The sequence below is a fragment of the Channa argus genome, chromosome 8, assembly GCF_033026475.1.
Source record: "Channa argus isolate prfri chromosome 8, Channa argus male v1.0, whole genome shotgun sequence".
In the NCBI taxonomy this organism is placed as follows: Eukaryota; Metazoa; Chordata; class Actinopteri; order Anabantiformes; family Channidae; genus Channa; species Channa argus.
In genome coordinates this window covers 4,449,401-4,472,645 of record NC_090204.1, presented here as the reverse complement: position 1 = coordinate 4,472,645, position 23,245 = coordinate 4,449,401, and the positions used below count along the sequence as shown (strand labels likewise).

The following is a 23,245-nucleotide window of genomic DNA, read 5'->3' as shown; positions in this document are numbered from 1 at the left end:
GCCGGCTCTGTTAGTTTCAGTTTATGATCAACTTTACGAGCTAGCTGCAGGTCTGCTCACAGAGAATGATGGAGAGGCCGTGAACAGTGCCATTGACTGGGCTAACAGCAGTTCGTCCACAGCCAGCTAAAATCAACACCAGTATTATACGCTTTAGTGAAAGATCTACCAGTAAAACACTTCTCTGAGGGACAATGGTGTGGGCAGTCCCTCTGTGACTTCTAAACTCTTTCTCTGAGTTTTACTGTCAGCAAAACCTATTGTCTGCCTACTGAGACGAGAATGTGTACTAAAAAAACGAATGACAGGAGATTATTTAATGGCCAATACATTCGACAACCTTGTAGCATGTGCCAACTGTGGGTCTAGAGGAGAAAAAAAAAACACCTCCTGAAGCCATTTTAAATTGTGACCCACCACAGAGAGGGTGTAAAAAAGACTGAGGCAGAGAGACACAGGGAAGTGTGGTAATATGAGGTGTTTTATGATACCGTCAGGGTTACCCTGATAATCGTGAAATATTGTAGCAGCACTGGGGCCAGAAATTCAGCCTTCAAGATCCTGTGCAGTGTTTCTCTTTACACGATCCTAAATTAGTTTGGCAGGTGGGTTTAAAAAAACAAAACAAGCCAGACAAGACAAGTGTCACGGGTGTGAAGTGTGACAGAATGCACACTAAAATCTACCTTTTAAAACTGATTTATTACATAAATTGTAAAAGCACCTAAAACGAGAGTCTCGCGCGCTGAAAAAGAACTTTTCACTAAAATACCACAGCTCAGATAAAAGTGTTCTACATGAGATTGTCCTTTTAATTTTCCCCAGCAATAAAATCAGTATCTGAAATGGTGCAAGTTATATCTTAGAGATGTTGAATCAACTACTGCCTGGAGTAAGTGCTCTGCAATCCTCAAAGTAAATCAAAGCAAATGTGACACAAAAGCAAAAGTCATTTGAACACACACAAAAAGACAGATATGTTCCCTGGTTAGCTTTACAGCTGCCACCACTACTTGCTACAAACAGTTGTCACACTTTATACAGTTTTCTTCAAAAGCAGACAATATTGAAGAAGGAATGTACAGTCGAGTGTACAGTCACCCTTCCAGAATCCCACAAAGCATTTCTCCCTCTCCACTGAATAACACCACCAAACTACATGCACACAGGCACATAAACACACGGACCAAAACTGAGAGCGTGGCCTCTAACGTGCCAGTGCTGTACAGCAGTAACACATGGGTACTTTTTACTGTACGTAGTCAGGGTATTGTTAGCTACTGCAAATGGTAAAGATAAGCTACGATGAAGATACTGTTTTATAACCCGTAACCAAACCGCGCAAGATAGTGTTTTGTAACTGCAGAGCATTGGATTAAGAGAAAACATATGGGTGCAATGAGTCACCTCTGTGTTTTTTGCCTCTATTTAAGTGTCAAACAAAGGACGATATGTGTGACCTCCCCAGTAGAGACCTGAATGGTGTGTGTGTATAGAGGGGGTGTGAGGGCAAGAGAAATAGAAAGAAGGGGAATGCTTTAGGAAACTCAGTCATAAAATGACCAGGATTTATTTGGCATGAACAGCATGTTCAAGCAGCACTTCTGAATTATGTGTTCAACAAACACAAAACGTGTGTGGTGGCTTGTGATCAGTTTTTTCAGTTCTTAGTCCTAGAGCCTCAAGAATGTGAGCTGTCACATGCATTCATGAGAACCTATGATTAACACAAAATCTTTAAAGATTTTCAGTTACGATGAGCCAAACCTGAATAGATGTATGCAGTAATTGCATAGACACCAGCAACAAACTCTACATTCTATCTGTACACATTAAATGTTTTGTCCAAATACATGATGCAAGTTCAGTTTCAATTGAATTCATTTCAGCTACTTTTGTTTTTAAGACATCAATATCCATTTGCACTACATCAAACATAGTCAACATAGAAACAAAAAAAAAAAAACTGAATAAACCAATAAAACACACATTTCCAAATACATTGGTCAGTATTTGACTACAACTCATGACAAACGTGGTTTCTCTCGCTGTTGGACCTACTGAAGTGACACAGTTTACAACTATTTTCTTACTTTTTGGTTTTTGCGGTTTCTTTGACCGTGAGCTGTGCAGAAGGTGGGGAAAGAGAGAGAGGTTATGTTGGGAGTGAGAGTGGGTTGACATACAACAAAGGTGAACTGATGCACTGTAACCCTTTAGCTATGTGGAAAAATAATCTTTCATAGCAATAAACTGATAAAGAAAATAATTAACTATAATAGCACGCAACAAAATAATAAATAACTGTTAAAGTGATATTATCCAACATGGATCCAACTCAATCCATGACAGCTTTAATAGGGTCTGTGCAGTCTGCCATTGATCTGATCTGATGAGGTCCTAAATGCAGTCAAATGATTCCAAGCGAACATCGGTATGGATTTATAATTTGTCAGTTGTTTATAATTATTTATGTGTAGCTCCTCTGTAAGATGTACAGTACATATACTGTAGACTGACACAACATTAATACAGTTATACAGGGCACAAATTAACACACACTAACTCATCTCATCTAAAGTCAAACATCACTGCTAGTGAATGATAGGGAGCAATCGCAGCGCATTGAAGATGGAAAGGATTTAAGATAGATGAACATAAGACTCCTGACTGGATATATAAAATGCATGGAGTGTGAAGGATTGTGGACAGACCTGTATTAGACACATGCAGGTCTGTCCACACAGTGTGTAGTGAGCAGAGTTCATGGCAGTGAGGTGGAGCAGGTCAAAGGGAGGTCAGCAGGACTAACTTGGTGGTCTGCAGATGCAGACAGTGACAGTTAAGACCGGGGATTTCTAAGGCTCAGCAACAGCACAGGGTTATCGCAGCCTCCATGGCGTATTTCCCAGGTTCAGATGACATGTTATGGCTATCACTGACAGCAGCTTAAATGCATGTTACTTCAAATAAAGTGTGGTAGTCATGCATGTAAAAGCCATCTGCTGTGACATAAGAGCCAAATTAAATCTTTCCCTTTGTTATTTTTGTAAGCATTAACAAAGATTATCAAAAATGATATAGTTTTTATGAAGTAAATGATATCTGATCAAGAATTGTGTGATGTCTGCAATTGATTGGTCTATATTATGTCCTTTCAAATTCTAAATCACCATACACATATGCAAATGCAGACATACACATCAGCTGAAGCAAATCCAAGAGGTTTGTCCCCACTTTTTGAAATCCCTGGGACTTTTTAAGGTTGTTCCCTGAGTAAGAATGAGTCATTGGCCTCACAATAGGCCACAGTGACAGCCCGTCTTCCGCAGAGCACTGATAGCAGCAGAATGCCACTCTGGGAGGGTTTTACTCGCTTTATATTCTCTCCACACTGAGGTCTTAACCCCCTATGTTGGCCCCCTCACCCCTCACCTCCTGTCTCCTCTAATGTGGCTTTATTGACTGTGACACACTGAGCATGGAGACGATGACCAAACAATTCCAAACAATTAAAAGTGCCCCCATAGCAAGGGCCATCAGAGTCACAAACCATTCCACAGACTTTGTGAGCATGTGTGTGTGCATGTGCACAGGCTTGTGCATTTACCAAAGTGTGACAATACACAAGTAAGGCGGGTGAAATTCCGCTCAACACACCATCCCCCATCAGTCCATGAATATGAAACAGAGTTCTAGATTCCAATCTACAACCTCAATTCCAAAAAAGTTGTGAAGAAATGTAAAACTAAATTAAAAAAGAATGCAAAGATTTGCAAATCTCATCAACGCATTTTTTTCTTCACAATACAACACAAACAACATCTTACATGCTGAAACTGAGACCTTTTATAATTTCATGGAAATTATTAGCTCATTTTGAATTTGATGTCAGCCACACGTCTCAAAAAAGTCATGTGACGGGCAACAGTGGAAAAGTAATTCCCACAAATCAAAAACAAATGAAAGAGCATTTGACAACTAATTAGGTTAATTGGAAACAGGTCAGTAACATGACTGGGTATAAAAGGAGCATTTCAGAGAGGCAGAGCCTCTTGAATATAAAGATGGACATAGGTTCACCAATCTGGGACAAACTGTGTCTAAAAGTAATGGAACCATTTCAGAAAAATGTTCCTCAATGTAAAATTGTGAAGACTTTAAAGATCCCACCATCTACACTATATAATAACATCAAAAGATTGAAAGACAAGGCTGAAGGTCAAAATTGGATGCGCGTGATATTCGGGCCCTCAGGCAGCACTGGATTAAAAACAGACATGATTTTCTACTGAACATCACTGCATGGGATCAAGAACACTTCCAGAAATCACTGTCTGTAAATATTGTTCGCTGTGCAATTGACAAATGTAATTTTTAGCAGGATCATGCAAAGATAAGCCAAATGTGAACACGATGCAGAAATGCAGCTGTGTTCTCTGGGCCGGACAGTTTAAAAGCCTTCATCTCTGATGGTATGGGGGTGCATTGGTGCCTATGGCGTGGGCAGCTTACACATCTGGAAAGGCTCCATAACTGGTGAAAAGTTTTAGACAACATCTCTTTCAGGGAAGGCCGTGCATATTTCAGCAAGACAATGCTAAACCACATACTGCATCCATCACAACAGTATGGCTTCACAGGAGAAGAGTCCGGGTGCTGAACTGGCCTGCCTGCCATCCAGACTTTTCAGCAATAGCAAACATTTGGGGCATGATAAAACAAAAAAAAATGCAGCAACAATGGCCCAGGACAGTTGACCAGCTGAACTGCATCAGACATAAATGGGACAACATTCCTGTCCCAAAACTCCAGCAACTGGTCTCTTTACTTTCCAGATATTTACACACAGTTGTTAAAAGAAGAGGGGATGCTACACAATGCTAAGCATCACCCTGTTCCAACTTTTTTGAGATGTATTGCTGCCATAAAATTCAAAATGAGATAATTTTTTCCATGAAATGGTAAAAGCAAACCCTGTTTCCCGTCTTAATCACATTGACAGGATATCAAGAGGTTTGTTTAATCGCACAATGTTATTGTTAGCAGATAAGTTTAACTCTAAACTCTTTAAACCAAACATTTCATAGAGTTCTTTCCTAAGATTACTTTCTGACACATTCTATTGCACATCTAAGCCTCCACAAACTGGGTTATCAGTAAAATCAAGCTCACTAAAGTTGGAGCAAACATCTCAGTGATCAACTGGGTTATAATGAATTTCAGTCTGTGGTGTATTCTGCTGCCATGTAAAGCTCACTCTCTGCAGAGATACTAATGAAGTGGGAGAAAACGATGGCAAGTAGCTAATGTTCTTTCAGAAACAAGTGCAGAGGTTTTCTGGTGGTCGTATCCTGTCTTTACTTTGGATCCAGCTGTGGTTCTGCTGTTTCTGCAGCATGTAGTCTATATGCAAAAGCAAAGCCCCATAATGAGACTACTAATGGTCTGTGTGACCTTTGGCCTCTTGTTTCTGTTAGGGTCTTTTCAGGGCAAGAGGCCAGCCACATAATCGCTTCCATAAACTACTCATAGTCCTTTCAAATGGGACTTTTAGCCCTGCTGGAGACCTAAATGTTATTTTGTGAAATGCACCTAATGCTCGCCTGTCACTTGTCGTCAGGTTTGATTATGTTCGTGACCAGTTGTTTGTCCGATTTTATTAGTTTACTCTGCGATGAAATGATCTGTGTTTCATTACAACCTGCTGCTGACAACTTACATGCTGTTAGAGACCCTATCACATGAACACACGCAATGCAAACAATATTTAAAAGAATACAAATTAATTGAAGAATATAATAATAAACATTTTAGTGGACAATGTTTGCCAGGATTGATTAGGACAGTTAACAAACAACCTGGCAGGAAGATGTTTCAATATTTCACAGATTAAAAGTTGTTTTTCATCAAAAGCCATATGTTCAATAAATGTTTAAATAACTTTATATCCAGATACACTCAGTGAATTTCATCTGTGTTAAACCTTTACCAGATTCCCCCCAGTAAGACTGTTTCATTACTGTCAAAGATGACGTCAGGCCAAAACAACTGGCTCTTTTATCTTAGTTAGGACCAGTATCAATTGGATTTGCCGGCTTTTAAGACAATTGGAACAACATGAGCCTGAAACAGGGTTAAGCTTTGAGAGGCATGGGCACGGTAACAAGTATGAAGAATTTACTTTTCCTGTGTGCATGTTTTTATTCACGGAGGAAATCATTAACTTATGAAAACATTCTTCTCTTTAGTGAGACTTCTTAATTTGACCAGTCACAGGTGCGCCACAGTTATAAAGTCTGAGATAAGCAAGAGAGGTGATTTCTGTTGAGCATGTTGTGAACCTGCCAATGATATTCTAAATATTCCATCTAAATTATGATGTGATCCTGGAGGTCAGGAGGTCGAAGCTGTGGGCTTCGATGCTTCTAGTGTCTGTATCCATCAAAATATATATCCACAGCGTTTTTGTCCTTTTGTTCTTGTTTCTGTGCAGTAAAATGTCCTTCTTAATTAAATGAAAGCTGTTGTAGTCAACATTTTATATCAACAATAAATCAGATTATTACATATTAGGTGAAAGGTGCCATAGAACAACTCACTGATAATCAAAAGAGTCTGAAGCTGCATTTCAGCATCTTTCAGCTCCTTTTTGAACATTTCTGTTTTGTTTAATCAACGTAGAGAGACATCTCAAAAGACATCTCAAAAACCAACCACAAAAGACAATGTCTTTAATAAATGAGTGGTAGCAGAACCAATAAGTTAGAGCTTTATTCGGATAAAATTGTTCAAAGCAAGTTTTTGGTGCTGCTGCACTAAAAAGACAGTCCCTCCACTGACACACTGGGGGCTGTATCAACATGAGCAATATAACTTTTATAGCAGTCACAGATAAAAACAGAATAGGCAAAAAATGTAAATAAAATATTTTAATCAAATAATTCATGACCAAAGGCGTCTAAAGTTGATTAATGATTAATGTGATTAAACAGGACCTAATCAAAGCAGTGTGAAATATTAACACATCAGACAGCAGTGCCAGTAAACACAGCCTTACAACCTGTTTACCTTTATTAAATAATGTGCAGTTGTCACCTGGCTGCATCATAATAAACACATGCTGTACTTCAACTATAGACATGTTGTGGCCACATTCTGCCTTTTATGAAGGCTTCAGATTATCAGTGCTCGTTAATCCATACAACTCTTCTTTCCCACCTTCCTTTAGAAGTTTATATCCTTTATTCTCGAATTTTTTTACCTGCTTTGAAGTGCAAATATATCATGTTTGGCATAATAAAGTTACAACATTATCACATTAATGAGCATTACTGGATTGATGTTATTACAAAGCCAAAATATTTATTATCAGTATCTGCTACTAGCTGGTGAACACAGTGGAACATTTAGTAGATTAAAGAGCCTGGCATGTTACTCGGGAGTTGGTTGAACTAAAGCCAGAGCTGAACGGAGAGTGGAGGAGGTAGTCACGTCTTCCAGGTGGCCAGAGATACGACTCTGTGAATGCTAACGTTGCTCTGCATCTGCTAATGTGCAAATAAGCAAGTGTTTGCTAAAAGGTGATAATATGTCATGCTGTGTTTGTACTTTGCTTGTTTTTAGGGCCCTCAGGAGCTCACTCGGCTTTGAATGTTGTTAGCTTGTCAGTGCTCAGGGAAAATGCTGTAATAACAGGATTACAGCACTTATGTTCATCACCACTGCTAAAAACACTTACCATCAAAATACATGCTCTACAACCTTTAAGTCATCTTTGGTTAGACAAGCATACACAATTAAATCAATTTAAAAATACTGTAGCAAAGGGTACGTTTTTAACAGTAACTGACAAAGTAAACTTGTGTTTGATTCACAGAAATTGATTAATAGAAAAATATAATAGCAGTTTTTGTTGGAATTATTCAAATATCCTCTGCAGTACAGGCCTCTCATTTAGAGCTACCAACTACTACCATCTACTGGAGACGACCGTGTTGTTTCATCAGTCCTCCACAGTGTCTCAACCACCTGCACTGATGACTACATTAAAGCGGAGTGACCTTCTAAGGTTTCTAGTGCTGGAACCAAACGGGCTCTGAACAAGAAATAGACACCTAAAAAAACACAGGAGAAACTGATGAAATTTGGTGGACGTGAAAGCAAACTCCCAGTTACATTCTTAACATGCTGCTCAGGAGGATTGTGACTCTAACATCCAAATATGATCTCACAACACTTGCAAGTGAGTTTAGCCAAAAGCCAAGAACAGACGGACAATAAAACATCAGATTGGAGCTACACAAACACAGAAGCCACACAAACACAAGGGCTGCAAGTAATGTCTCAAAGTGACATTGACATATTGAGGGAATATTTTTGAGGGATTACTTGTAAACTGCAATGTTTACAGTATTAGAAGAACACAATTTATTGGCACTTACAGTGAGTTTCCATTGTTGAATTGTAGTCCAGACGGTCCAACAACAAAGAAATAATCTAACTGCTTTTATTGTAATAGATGCAGTGTTTTAGGATTAATTCTGTACAAGATTTGAAGTAGTTCCAGCGTAATAACACACATACTAGCAGTGGATGGTGTTTTAAACTCTAATGCCTTTTGAGACAGCGCCCTCCTCTGGATAAACTCAGAGAAATCATCTAAGACCATTCAAAGGTCACACAAACACATTAAGTACAATTGAAGTCATGTACATTTGGACATGTATGTGAAGACTGAGTAAGGCCATTACTACTAGTGTGTTGTAACAGGAGCACATCTGTGGATGGTAAGTGCTGATGCTCAAAATACGGACAGCTATTAGAGAATGAATAGCTCTCGCTATCCTAATAAATCCAGTGTTTTAGTGGAAGTTGCTGTTCACACCTTTTCCCTCTCTGGGTAAAGAGAAGATTGATATTGCTCGTAGGATAATTTGGAACATCTGCTTAGTGCTAAAGAGGATGTGGATCTTGTCATAACATTTCTCATACCAACAGCATGTCATTTCCTAATCAGATGACTCCCCGCACTTCTACCGGGATTTGAAGACATTTTTCAGTCTCCTTTCTTTACACCCAGAGACTTACATAACCCCAGAAGAATCTGCCTAGAAGGGATTCGTAAAGAGACAAATGGGGCACAGCAGGTCTTGTGATGTGAATTCTGCAAAACATCCTCAGGTCAAAGAGGGAATTTGCACCTGCTGTAAGTAGTCGTTTCGGAAAACTAACTAATCTCATTGAATGTAGCTATTTGTATAACATGAAATACACGTACAGCCAGCTGTTTGGGTTAATGTGTGGACGTGAACGAGTACTTGCTGCAGTGTTTTAGTACACATACAGTGGAATTTAAATTTTTCGTCACAAAGACATAGTTTAGCCTTTTTGGAAATACAATGACGTTGTTAGAAAATCAAGAAAACATTTTCTCATTAAACATGAAGCTTTATGCCAAGTTCAGCTTAGATTTGCGCAAGTATGGGATAAACAGCTGGCCTCTCCCGACATAGATAACAAAATATGCCTCTAATGTACCAGCACGTCCAACGCTTAGTATTTATCACATTATATGTTGTTTAATTCTGAGCAAAAGTAAGTCAAACACAAACTAAAGCATAAAAGCACAATTTATATGGTGTTTGCTGATTATGTCCATTTTGCTGAGAGATTTGTCAGACTGCAGTTTGGCAAGGCTGACTCACAAACACTATGGTGGCACTTTACTGACTTTGACTTTTGTTCTGTTTTTCCTTTTTTAAACTTTATTACCATTGCTTAAGAATATATAATATTCCTATGCATCTTATTTTTCCTCTCTTTGTGGATTTATGAGGCTCATGTGCAGAACTTTTTCTTGGCTGGGAGCCGTGACTCTCAGCTCTGTGGAGATCATTGTAGGCTGAATTTGCTACCTTTGGACCGAACCAGGATCGCTGTTCCTCCCTGTTTCCTTTTTTTTTCTTTTGCTAAGATAAACCAATCAGCTGATGATTGTAGTTCTATATTTGATAAACAACTGGGATCTATCTTATCTTCTAACCCTGTATTTTTCCAAAATGATCAAAACCTTTTCTGTAAAAAAATATTTTGTTTACAAACACAAAAACTCAGTGGAGACCATGACAGGCTGTTCAGTGTTGGACCATTGCAAAGACAACAGCCGATCAACGATTCGCACACCTTCTTTTTATCAACTCCTCTGGGTCCCTGTTGACAGTGGTGGTGCCGGCACCAGGCTGACCAGACTTCGGCCCCTGTCATCCCAGCATACACAAAGGAGAGGAGTGAAATCACTTGCACATGGGCCCAGACACACACACCCAGCTTTTGTTTGGAGAAATGGCATGTTCAGCCTCATACTGCTGACCCCTGACTATTCTTTTAAATAATAAAAATATAGCCAACTGGGAAACATGAGCTGAATCTGGAGATTTTTTTTTTAAATATTTAGAGGAGAAATCAGAAGTCTGGTATATACATCATGAACAGAGTTTGTAGCCATATTGGTAGTGCATTTTGGGAATGTGGCTACAAATGTAAAAGGCAGCTAAATTCCAATAAACTGTGTGTCTGTGTGTGTGTGTGTGTGTGTGTTGCTGGTGTTTAAGTGCACAGTGTTGGAGCATGTGCGAATGCTTACATGTTTCACAGAGAGCTCTTTGTGTTTAGTTCTAAACTTCTGGAGGCACCAGCAGTCAGCAGGCTCCAACTTTATGTCAAAGACGTTGTGACAATATTTATATAAAGTTTGCATAACATTGTAAATATACAGGTGTATTTACCTGTAAAGATGGGGAAACTGTTCTTTCCCATGTCGTCTTTGAGACCAAGCACTGTGCAGGCGGTGTTGGACACATCAGGGCAATGATTTGTATGTATTTGTTCAAGCCTCGGGTTTCAGGTTGAGCTGAGTACGTGTCACTTTCATTAACACGTTGTGTGAGTGCAAGGTCATCTAGAGTTACACACTTTTGCTTTGTGGTCACTAACAGACTTTAATTTTAAAGGCAAGGGGATATGCAGGATATTTCTGTGTCAAATGCCGGGTGTGTGCATCTGTAAATCACATTAGTAATACAGTTTAGCCATTTCTCACATTATCCAAATGCATTTACTTACCTGAATGTTTTTCTGTTTCATTATCAGTGAAACATTCGAGATGTTCAATAAATAAAGATTATTCTGAGCGTGACAAAACCAGCAACAGGATCTAGAGTGGCTCTCTCTCTCCTCAGTCACCTCAAAGCTGCTATTAGCCATGTTGCTCGAGATTTATGAACTTTTCACAGCTTGGTGTATATTAAACCTTCCCTGTCTGCCAATTTACAGGGGTGTTGCAGGTGTCAATGAGGGTGTGAGGTGATTTCAAGGTGGTCAGAGGCCCCATTATGAACCCAACGTGCAAAGAAAGTAAAAACAAATCATGAGCCCTTTGCTGTGGCGAAATTACATCCATCCCCACATTTAGGTGTACGGTATTTACTGAGTGATTTTGCCATTTTGTTTCCGAACACACAAACAAATTCCTTCTTTGTACAGTTAAGGCTGTGGAACACAACAAGACTGACAGTTTATAGCTAAATTAACAGCTCTGTTTTAGACTGGCTTCATATCACTGTTAGTTAGAGAATCTCTTTTCCCTTTGATGGCAGGTCTGTTCAGGTCCAGAGGCAGCAAATCAGCTGTGGATACAGTGAGGGTCTTGGAAAATGCCCAGGGTCTCTGTGCAGGTATTCAAAAATCTGAGTCATCTACTATAATGAGACGTGAAAACTGGGGAGTACAGTATATGTGTGTAACTTGACAGACAGCAGGGTTTCAAAATATTATATTTAGAAGGTAAGTGATGGAAGCTCTTGGTTGAGCTGTGAGGGATTTTACTCATTTGGTCTGTGGACATACACACAACTTCTAGGGAGAAAATGCAGGGTGTTGACTCATGAACAGAATTGTCAACCAGCTCTAATAGTCCGTTGGAGTCCTCTTAACTGGACGCGCACTTTTATGAAGAGTATAGTCACAGAACTAAATCATTATCACTTGTCTGTGGGCTTGTTAAGAAACTCTTAGAGATGACTTTGGAACTTTTTCCAACTTTATGCAAATCACAGATTTGCTGATGATGAAGTGTTCACTTACTTTTTCTTGCCACTGTATTTCAGTCATATCTGGAGTTATGTTCCATATATGTTGAGAATCAAGGTACCTGTGGAAATCATAAAAGTATGTGGATTTTCCATTTAATTTGAAGTCTGATATCAATTTCAGATCATACAAGACCTTGAGGAGCACCACAATCACAACACACAACTATGAAATATAGGACTTCTCAGTTATTGTTCATCAGTCACGCCACAGAAACTTAAGCTTCTGTGGGAGAGAAGACTAAAGACCATCTATCCCTTTTCCCTTTCTGGTGTTTCTCTGCCACTATCCTTCTGCTGGCATCTCTTCTCTGAAACCTCGTCTTTAAAATTTCAGTAGCATATTTCATTTCAGCTCTGGTAGGTTAATGTTAAGCATTGAGCTGTCAAATCTAACCCGACAGTCAATTTCTGGGGTCATTAGCCATCAAAAAGTTAGCAATTAAGCCTTATTATGTCGATTTCCTTTTGATGTCATGGACCCTGAATTATGGATCTGTTCAGTTCAATTTAACCTCACAATAACCAGGTGGCACTTGAAAAGTTGGTGCCAAAATTATGCATGTGAACTGAATTTGTTTCCATCTGTCACTACAATTTGGGCTGTTGTAGTGTCAAAGTGAGTTTCGTTGTCTTTCTATCTCTGAAACAGCAGCCCAGATCTGCTGTCCATGTGCAGAGATGCTCCTTTGTAGTGACACACTTTAGCTGGACTTCACACCGAAACACCAGGCTTCTAGTTTTCGCTCTCCTTAATAAAATGCATCTATCATATCAGGGCGTGTTTGATTTGCAAGTTAAAGGAGTAGAGATAATCACAGAGCGTCTGTCTTACATGACCAGAGCAATTTGTGTTTATATGCTTGTGATGTAAGCCAGTCCAGCAGGCTAAACTGTTTTTAATTTGACCAACAATGTTGTAGTTTAGACAAGGGGAGGGCAGGAAGAGGAGGTAAAAACTGGGCAGCTATGAATCAATCGGAATAGTGTTGCCACAGGAATCTCGAAGTGCCCAAGTGGAGTCAATTACTCAGTCTCAGGCTTTTTGAAATGGCCAGCGGGGGTCTGAGGGTCTGTTAAGTTTGGATCAGCACTCAGTGTGTGTGAAAGAAATGATGGTGATGGTTAAAGACAAAAAAGGAGAGAAAGAAGTGTTCTCCTGCTCTCCTGTTCCAGCTACTCAGCCCAGAGGGAGTAACCTAAGTTTATTTGGAGTTAGGTTTCCTTCATCCATCAGTGCCAATTATCAGAATGGGGTCTAATTACCTTGTTATGAATGTCTCTCTTGTTTACTTCTGTGTTGTGTTTGACTGGCTTGAGGTTCCATGACAGACAGGGAAGACTTTTCAGAAGTTCCTCCTCCTGATAATGGCCTCACTTTAATTTAAGCAGGGGAACAAGACACTAACTTTGAATTTATTGCCCTAAAAAACAAAATATAATATTTTCATTGACTAACATCCCTGGATTTGCCCATCAGGACCGTAGTAGTCAAGTGGGTCCAAATGTATTGTGTTAATACACAACACACAGATAAAACAATAATGTTTATTAGTCTTCTAGGTTTTCATGGATGGTTTGGAATTGGACACTCGGCCTCTGACGTCCCATTAAACAAAACACTCTACCTCCAGTGACGTAGCCTCCAACGCTCAAAGACTGTGCAGCTAACTGTGAAAAAGTTTGGCGCTGAAAAAATTGCAATGACTGAGTAGATGTTTTAGAATATACTCATAACCAACATCTGCTGCAATAATTGGATTAAATCTATCCTGATGAAGAAGAGAAACAAGCGTAGAGTGTCTCAGCTGTCAGAGGGAGCAGAACTGTGTGTCAAAAAGTCAACCTTAAGGCTGTTACAGTGTGTGCAGAGCTACCAGCAGACATAATCATCTCTGACTGGTCCCTTAAGCCTTGAACACTGGATGGCACGAAAATATCCATGGGCTGCCAACCAAAGACATGGAATTGATTGATCATAAAACCGAATTAAAACATCCAGCGTTGCCACTAATTATAATGAAACCCATGTAAATGTGCTTAATAGAACTAGAAGAATTTTGAGAAACACACTTGTTCACTTTCTTGTCAAGCGTTACATAAGATACCACTCTTGTCTCTGTAGGTCTATGCCAATTATACACTGGCAGTAGATTAAGTTAGCTTAGCATATCTGTATCTGTGCAAAGCAGACAAACATGACAGGGAAGTGAATAGTTATTTTCCCCGTTACCAGTCTTTGTGCTGAGCAAAGCTAAATGGCTCCTGGCTCTATTTAAACAGAAAGGCTTAAATGTGGTGGATTATATAAATTATTTTGTGGCAAGAAAGCAAATAAACAAGTTTCTAAAATGTCTACAACTCTTCCCATAAAGCAAAAAGTGACCAATTTTGCTACTTTTCAGTTCTCCCACTCCTCCAATAGTTTGACTCTGTCTATAGGTAACACAACCACCCAACAGCACATCTAATACAGTGTATGAAAAACAGCACTGTCAAAGCAAAGGTGATGAATTGACTACTGGTGGGGAACTTATTTAGTGTACACACATGACAGTGGAAGAGTGAATAGCTGAGCTTAGCACAAACACTGGAAACAGGGATAACCTGGCTCTTTACAGAATCCATAAAAAAAAAAAACCTGAGCTAATCAGCTGCTGCCTCTAGCATCATATTTACTGTGGGCCTATTCAAAATGTAAGAAATAGGCTTTACGTTCCAAAATGTCAAACAATTCCTATTATTCCATTTATATGGCATATGCTGCCCTTTTGGAAAATATTATTAATCACAGATATACTGTGCTTCTTTTTCATGCTTCCTATTTTTCCTCAATTGTGGTGAAAGGTGATATCATCAACTAATTCTGTGCGCTGTACATTTATTTAAACTTTTTCTGCCTTCTAGTAATGACTGATATTCTTCTTTTCAGTGGCTGGAAACTGAATATTGGCTACTTGATGTGACAGAGCAGTAAAGCGTGATTTATGTTTCAAAGGTCTAATTGGCTGCATTTTCCCCGTCTCCAGGCTGCTGCAGTCAGATTTTTGACATATCTGAAAACCTTGTGAGATATATACTTGGCCTTAAACTGCGCTGGCTGGTCTCAGATAATTTATCTCTGTCTTGCGCTCCCACCGAATAAAGAGCAGACCTGCTTCTGTGGCTAACTGTATTTCTCTTTGGAAATATCGATTTACGCGGTTCAGCAGAACAATGTCTTGATGGAATTAGTTTTACATAGAAAAATACTAAAAGGCTTATACATGCAGGCGGTTTAGAAACAGCTCGTATAATTTTACACTGAACTATATTTTTTCCAGCAATTTTATCATAAAATCCAAATATATTATGCTTTGCAATGTTGTATGCAAAATGCAATATGATGCTGCAGTCTTTTTATAACTGACCTAAACATTAATAGACTTGGCATTAGTCAGGATACAGCTGTAAAAATGCCAGTGTTGGTCTGTTGGTTGGTTTGTCAGTCTACCTCTTTGGTTCAGACTGGAATATCACAACAGCCACTAGATGGTCTGCGATGAAATTTGCAACAGACATTCATTTCTCCCTCAGCATGAATTTGTAATTGGTAATTTGTAGTTTTGGTGATCCTTAGCATTATTGGCAGGTCAATAGGAGACCTGAAAGCTGTAACCAGCTAAAAAAACAATTTTCAAATTCTTTGGTGCATGACTAAATACTTGCAAACCATTTTCCCTCAACTGTAGCTAACTTTGTGTTTAGTGCTTATTGGTAAATGTTAGCATTCTCTATTTTGGACCCTCTGGCAGCAACATGAAGACCACTTGCTTGTAGTAAAGGCCAGAAATTTGCATGGCAAATGTAACTAAAACAGCTGTGATTTGTTGAATTGACCTCAATTTGCCCCAAATCTTTGCCACAAATTTTTTTTTCACAAATATTGACCAATATGTTAGCCTTATTAGAATACAAATGGATGTCACATTTCTCATGTCAAATTAAGGTAACTACCTTTAATATTTGATTGTTTCGGAATAGTACTGAATGGTGTTTCTGTAAATGAGAGATTTTACTGCAAAATGCTTAAAACTTCCTCTCCTTGGTGACTTTGACTCTTTGGTCTTTCTGATTGAACACCATAGGGCTGTAAAATCCAATATTTGCATTTTGTGTAATAAGACTCAGGTAATTAAAAAGTGATTTAAAAGTGCTCGCTGATTTTCTTTTTAACACAGTTTAACCTTGTAGACTTTATTATTATACACTCAGTCGTATCAAAAAGCTCATCCTGAGTGACCTTCTGTTGCCTAAACAACATTAGTGGCTAATTCATCATGAGCTATAACTTTAGCAGCCTTAATCAGAATTATTCATAGTCCTGTCACTGCTGTGTTATGCAAACATACAACATATGTCGGCTTCATAAATCTTCATGCAATGTGTGGAGTTGGGAACTAACACAGCGAGAAAACAAGCAAAATCTTTTAGCTGTTGAGGCAATATTGATTTGATTTGCTCCCTAAAAGAAGAAAATTATAGATGCACTCTGTCTCCTCCAGAGAGTGATATTAGTTTCCCTCAGGAGGAAAGGATACTGTCTGAGTGAGGCATGAAGAATTGGGTCCAGATTCAGCAGGAACATGGGCCCCTTTGTGAATGTATAACATGTTATTAAAGGAGAGAAAGTTGTTACAGTACTGTTTCTCTTGAAGGTAACCCAAAGCTTTCCAGTTTTGTGGTCACAAGAAGAAAATGTATTTCTCACAGTACTCTGAGCACCAAAACAGCTGACGACACTAAACCCTCATCTCAGTTTCTCTGCCTTTCTCTCCATTCTCCCCGCTCTTCTTCTTCACTCCCTCTGAGCTGCTGTCTCAGCAGCACTCATTTCCACTCTGAGAACAGTTTGTTCTGTTTGCTTAAGCAGGACGGGATTTTGATTCGAGCTGCATGTTGTCATGCAACTATATGCAAATTATTATTCAAGCGCTAATACAGCGGGTTATATTTTATCGAGCTATGGTTATGTAGTGTATTAAACTACATTTGGTGAAAAGTTTGCACAACATGGCCCAGAGATTGCTGAAGCTAATTATTGCTGCTTGTGTTTTGATTTTGTGCTACTGTAATACCATATGTTCAAATGGTTAAAAAGTTTAATGCATGTAAAATCAGATTTTTTTCCTAGATAGTACAGCTTTTTGGTCAATGTCAAATTTACGGTTGAGTAAAAATAGGAAACATGAAAGGTATTGCACATGTTTATAGATTTTTAGCAATGACTCATTTGGTTGTGTTGGTTCTTTCATGGGCTCCCACACTTACCATATACTGTATATCATATTACAAAATATCAGATTACATAAATCTACAAACAGTCCATACAGTACATTTAAAATACAATATTCTGTGGGGGGTTGTATAGTATTTTTTAATGTTTGGACCATAATGCAAAATATGTAAATTAGTTAAATTAAATGAGCTAGTATGGTATCAACATTGTCTAATATCTGTTTTGTTTTTTTCTGAAATCTAAGAAAAAAAGTTGTTCCCTCACAACAAGCAGGTCCTGAGCCTGCTGACCAGCTTGGGTCTTTCCTCGTGCAGTTTCCATATTCTTAAAAGAGGTTCAGTGATAACTCTAAATTGGCTTTAGGTGTGAAAAGTGGTCTCACACGCATCAGTCCTGCGATAGACTATAGGAACCGGTCCAGACTATGAGCTGTCATTTACCCAACATCAGCTGATATTGACTGCGGCTCCACCTTAACGCTCTACAGGATAAGCCGCTGTAGCTGATGGATTTGGGAGAAAAAAAAACATTCATATCCTGACTGTGTATTGTGTGAACATTAAACTAAAATCCTTGAAAATCTAGTTAAATGTTTGAAGGTAAATAATTAATTCTAATTCTATTCTAGATTTCTATTGGGTTTTATAAAACTGCCTGTATAAACCAAAGCCAAAGTTTGTATCGCTTACATTTGATAAACTGCTTGTTTTCCATCAGTGTCCTGGCTCCACTGATGCATATGTGGTTTAGCAAGTTTTTCCCAGCTACAATCAGCAAATGAGGCTGATAACAGAGTTCCACAGGTTCAGTGTGAAATGTGTTTGGGTTGACAGAGTTATTAGAGAGCTGAGAGATGCTTTGAGTACACACTCTACAGACTGACAGCATGCTGCAAACACTGGTCCTCCTGCTGCTTCAGGCACTGTATGGTAAGGCTTGCACTGTACGTGGGTTAGTGGGGAAGCTGAATGAAGACGCAACTATTCCAAATTACAAATAGAAAGTAAAGCCTGTGACTACTCACTAAACTGACTTCAGTTTCAGAATCCATTATTATGTGTTTGAAGTGTTTGGGTGTGGTACGCCAGCTGTCAAGCCTGATGTCAGCAGGGTGGTAAATGGAGAGGATGCCCGCCCTCATAGCTGGCCTTGGCAGGTAAACACAATCACGCTTTGCTTGTTACTCATGCTGGAACTTTTCTCTTCGAATATTATTCAGATTATTCATGTTTTTCTCAGATTTCCCTGCAAGTGAAGCACGGCAGCCGTTATCATCACACCTGTGGAGGAACTCTAATTGGACCTCGCTGGGTGCTGACTGCTGGACACTGCATCTGGTGAGTAGTACTCAGACAAAAATGTATCGTGTGACTCAAGAGATACAGTATCAAGCAAGAGCTCACAGACAGAGCTCTTGAATTTATTGAACCAAGCCAATGAAAACTATGCTGACATGCAATCTGAGAGGGGATCAAGAAGTAGAAATACACTCATCTGAATAAAATAATACTTTTGAATGGAACTGCATCACAGGCCGGGAGATGTGTACCGTGTTGTCCTAGGAGAGCATGATATGAACCAGCAAGAGGGTACCGAGCAGATAAGAGATATTCTACGCATCATTGTCCATCCTAAGTGGGACATTGACCATGTGGCTAATGGGTGAGTATTTTCTGAACAAACAAAAAAGAAAAATTCGACATATTATCTTTGGTATCTTTAAAAACCATTTATACATGTGAGCAAAAAGATATAATGTAAATTTCAAAGCAAATACAAAAGGTGACGTAACCTATTTACCCATAAAGCACATTTTAAAATGAATTAATAATTACTTTTAATGTAACCGCAGCCTTTTTTAACACCAGTGCATATGTATCATATTTTTTTACAGCAATGACCTTGCCCTGCTGAAACTGGATAAAAGCCCTATCATGACTGACAGTGTTGGGGTTGCTTGTCTTCCAACGGCTGGAGAGATCCTAACCCATGGGACCCCGTGTTATATCTCCGGCTGGGGAAACCTTTACAGTAATGACACTGAATTCTCATCCGTCATGCTGTCTCCAAACTGCAGATCACTGCAGTATTTCATGTAAAAAGAGCATTAACGGGTGATTTAAGCTCAGATTTTTGCTATGCACTACTGTTAAATGTGAACACGGTTGACATTAACAACTGCACATTCTGCACTGTCTGCATGAGCTGGGCAATGACATTAGGTCTACTTACCTTGGTGTTACAGTAATGTAGTTTTGTCTGCATTTTCAGTAACCACATTACAATTTAAAATTCAGTTCCTAACATTGTTCCTATTACAGTACAGTAATCAGCCACAACATTAATACTAGTGGTCATGTAGGACAAGGGTCAGTACGGCTGCTCTGAGCAGTCTTCATGGCAAGTACAGTAAGTGCTAAGCAGAAGTACCCCATTAAGTTCAAAGGTCAAAGGTCACTGGTAAAGGTGGAGCTGATTTTACGTACTTTATGTGCTGAAAAGTGGTTAACTGATAATTACATCAACATTTATGCCATTTTTATAAAAACTACATCATATTTTTCTATTAAAACCACCAGGTGGTATTAATGTTGTGGCTGATTGGTGTACATATACTGTAGTAGTCCAGGGGAAAACAGTTTTGTATTTCATGTTGTTTCATGTTGTTTGACTCCGGTGTAACTTTGGCCAGACTGCTGAGGACACAAATCTTGTACAGTTCTAGAAACTCTGAAACACCACTGCATTTTTTCCAACCATTATTCAGCTTAGCTCCATAGTGGAATTTCTCAAAATATACTTTGTATGAGTGACCACTGCTGCCTTGCTAACATTAGCCACAGCTATGCTTACATTCAGGAGTCAGATTTATTTCGAGTTGAAGGATGTATGAGAGGGCAGGATGGTGGTAGAGTTGTTAGCACTGCCGCCTTACAGGTAGAAGCTCCCAGATTCTGTGTGGAGTTTGCATGTCCAGTCCTAAGACTGCATGTTGGGTTAACTGGTGACTCTAAACAGTCTGTAGGTGTGAATGAGAGTGTGAGTGTTTGTCTGTCTGTGCATGTCTCTCTATGATGGCCCTGAGATAGACTGGAGACCTGTTCAGGATGTATCCCATCTGTTGCCCCAATAACAGCTGGGATTGGCTCTGACCCCCCTGCAACCCGGTGTATGAGATCAGGACTTTTTGAGAGCTGAGTGGTGTCATTAAAGTAAAGCTTGCTGCTGATCATCAGTAAATGCTTCCTGTTTGCTAAATCTTCTTTTCTGTTTCTACACACACACGATGTGTTGACCTGGGCGTGATCATGTAAAAACTATTACAAATTTAGTGATAATGCAATGATCTACTGTAAATAATTATATGTTGTGAGTAAGTGATTATAATTTTTACATCTCTCCACACAATATACCGTGTTTTCATGTGTTGTTGAGCACCTGCATCCTCTCTGTCCCAGCTCATGGCCCCATGCCTGATAAGCTGCAGCAGGCCTTGCTGCCCGTGGTGGAACACAGTGTGTGCAGCCGCAGCGACTGGTGGGGCATCAACGTCAAGACTACCATGATCTGCGCAGGAGGGGATGTCGTAGCTGGATGCAATGTGTGTGAGGAAGCAAAGAGAAAGTAGCTCGTCCTGATCAGAACTGAACGTCCTGCTGTGAAACAAGTCACCTATTTTATTTTGTTATTGTTTCTGTCTTTTTTTCTCTCTGACTCTCTCAGGGAGACTCTGGTGGTCCTCTGAACTGTTTGGGTCAGGATGGTAGGTGGTACATCCAGGGTGTAACCAGCTTTGTTTCCTCTCGTGTCTGCAATGAAGTGAAGAAGCCCACCGTCTTCACCCGTGTTTCTGCCTTCACTGATTGGCTCAGTGAGGTACGTACAATCAACGTAGACCTGGGTCTGTCTGAGACACAGAACTGTGCTGCAGCCATTGTCACTAATTAATGAAACTGTTCATCTTTGATAAGTCATGTTGCATCTTCAGGTCATGCTTCAGTACTAAGGATCTAGATCAGCGCTGGACAACAATTGATCAACTCTGAAAAATAATGAGGTCCCCAGTCCTGGTATTTTCTGTGTTTATGTTCAAGTTTGACATCAGGGTCGGATACAGAGGAATATGTCCACCGTCACTGAAAATATTTAATACAATGACAAATAAACTGTGTGTCTTTCATCAGTCTCTTAACGTAGAACAGTTGGACGTGCATCTTAATCAATGTGCACTAATCATTTAATGCCTTATTTGCATCACATGTGTGTTACAACAGAAACCATCAATAGTTTGGTACACAGCCTTGCAGCAGAATCATAAAAACTCTGTGTTTTTACATGAGAGATAAATACGGAACAATTTCCCCATTCCTGGGTAAGAGATGCACAGCACCACTTCATATTTCTCCCCTCCTGCTGTGTGTTGGGAAGAATGAGAAATGTGGTGTTCGTCAGCATATGTGGAGGACTTATGAATCAGTTTGTCCTATCAGTCATCACCAAGGTCGGCCAAGTGTCAGCACTGGTGAACACGCTGTCTGATACACCCAGGTGGGAGCTGAGCTGGAAAGAAACATTTCACCTCAGATAAATGGCAGCAGTATGATACCCTGATGCACCGCCCTGCAATCTGCTGTGTCTGGTAATGGGAGCATTTTGAGCCACTGTTGACAAATACGAGACACACCCAGTTTGTGACAGGCTGTTACTGTATTTTTGCTGCAGGGATCAACAAAGTCTTTTTTCATTGATTTGTTGATTGTATTTGATGATATTCATCCAGAGCTGCAAAGTAAATGTTATGGAATCAAGTTATGTAATTGAGGAAGTCCAATAGCCCCTAGTAGCAGAATCACTCAAGTTAAGTACCTCAATTTGTAAATGGATTGTTGCTCCACATGTTTTACATCTTTTTATTTTTATCATCTGTCCAGGAAAAAATTATAGTCTATTACTTCGATACTGTTTGGTGACAAACACCAGGGGACAAAACATGAACACTAACAACACATGAACAAAAAGTCAATAAAAAGCTCACTGCAGTCACCTGCCACCTGAGTGCTGAGGTCTCATCCTAGTCAATACACAGTACATAACATGCACAAAAACTGCTTCTATGGTTTGACGTACTACCCAGAAAGAAATGACCTCAGCTTTATAAAGTGAAACCAAGACAGTTAGAGGAAATCTGCCACCAACCATGACATGAACAAAAACCTTTGGAAACTTATCTGTCACCATCTGCTGGTAGATGAGGGAACCTGCTCAATCAGAAGCTCCATGTGTTGCTCAGGAGTTTCAGGTTGATTTACTCACTACGTTCTCCTTAAATTAGCTTAAAATAAAATGTATGGATGGCTAGATACATAGATAGATAGATGAGTAATGCATTTCTTCATGTTTATTTATGTTAAAAAGTAATCAGTAGGGTCAGGAACAGCTAATAATGCCCTTTGATATCTAAAATAGAGCATTGGCCAATTGCAAATCAGCTTCTCTTAAGGAAACCAAATGTGATATTTGTAGGAAAATGAATTAATACGGTAAACATTTATATAAAATTTATTTTTTTTTTGTTCTTACATACTTTTAACAAAACATGTTAGTCAGATCAATTCATAGCACAGCAGTAATAAAACAATAAAATACAAACAAACTCTATATGACATAACATAGATCACAGAGATAGAGGACATTGCTCCAGGTGTCGTTTTCTCAACTCCACATTTTCTAATAGCTGATGATAAACAGATTAGTAAGGGCACTGTTTTGCCATGTGGAGGCAACGTTACCTAATAAAAAACGTTTTCATTTTAAGGAC

General features: G+C 39.3%; 1 protein-coding gene across 2 annotated transcripts; it reads left to right on the top strand.

The window, feature by feature from the left end:
• The first annotated feature begins 8,705 nt into the window (after positions 1-8,705).
• LOC137132158 (chymotrypsin-like elastase family member 3B) lies at positions 8,706-21,607 on the top strand. 2 transcript variants are annotated; one of them, XM_067514314.1, is made up of 9 exons: positions 8,706-8,789; positions 9,020-9,208; positions 18,495-18,583; positions 18,667-18,764; positions 18,961-19,089; positions 19,322-19,458; positions 20,886-21,028; positions 21,151-21,303; positions 21,416-21,607. In XM_067514314.1, exons 2-9 carry the CDS (start codon positions 9,136-9,138, stop codon positions 21,431-21,433), a joined length of 840 nt encoding a protein of 279 aa, XP_067370415.1. In that variant the 5' UTR covers positions 8,706-8,789; positions 9,020-9,135; the 3' UTR covers positions 21,434-21,607. The 2 variants fall into 2 exon arrangements, with proteins under 2 accessions (XP_067370415.1, XP_067370416.1); XM_067514315.1 differs by lacking the exons at positions 8,706-8,789; positions 9,020-9,208 and adding an exon at positions 17,597-18,356.
• The last annotated feature ends 1,638 nt before the right edge of the window (positions 21,608-23,245 follow it).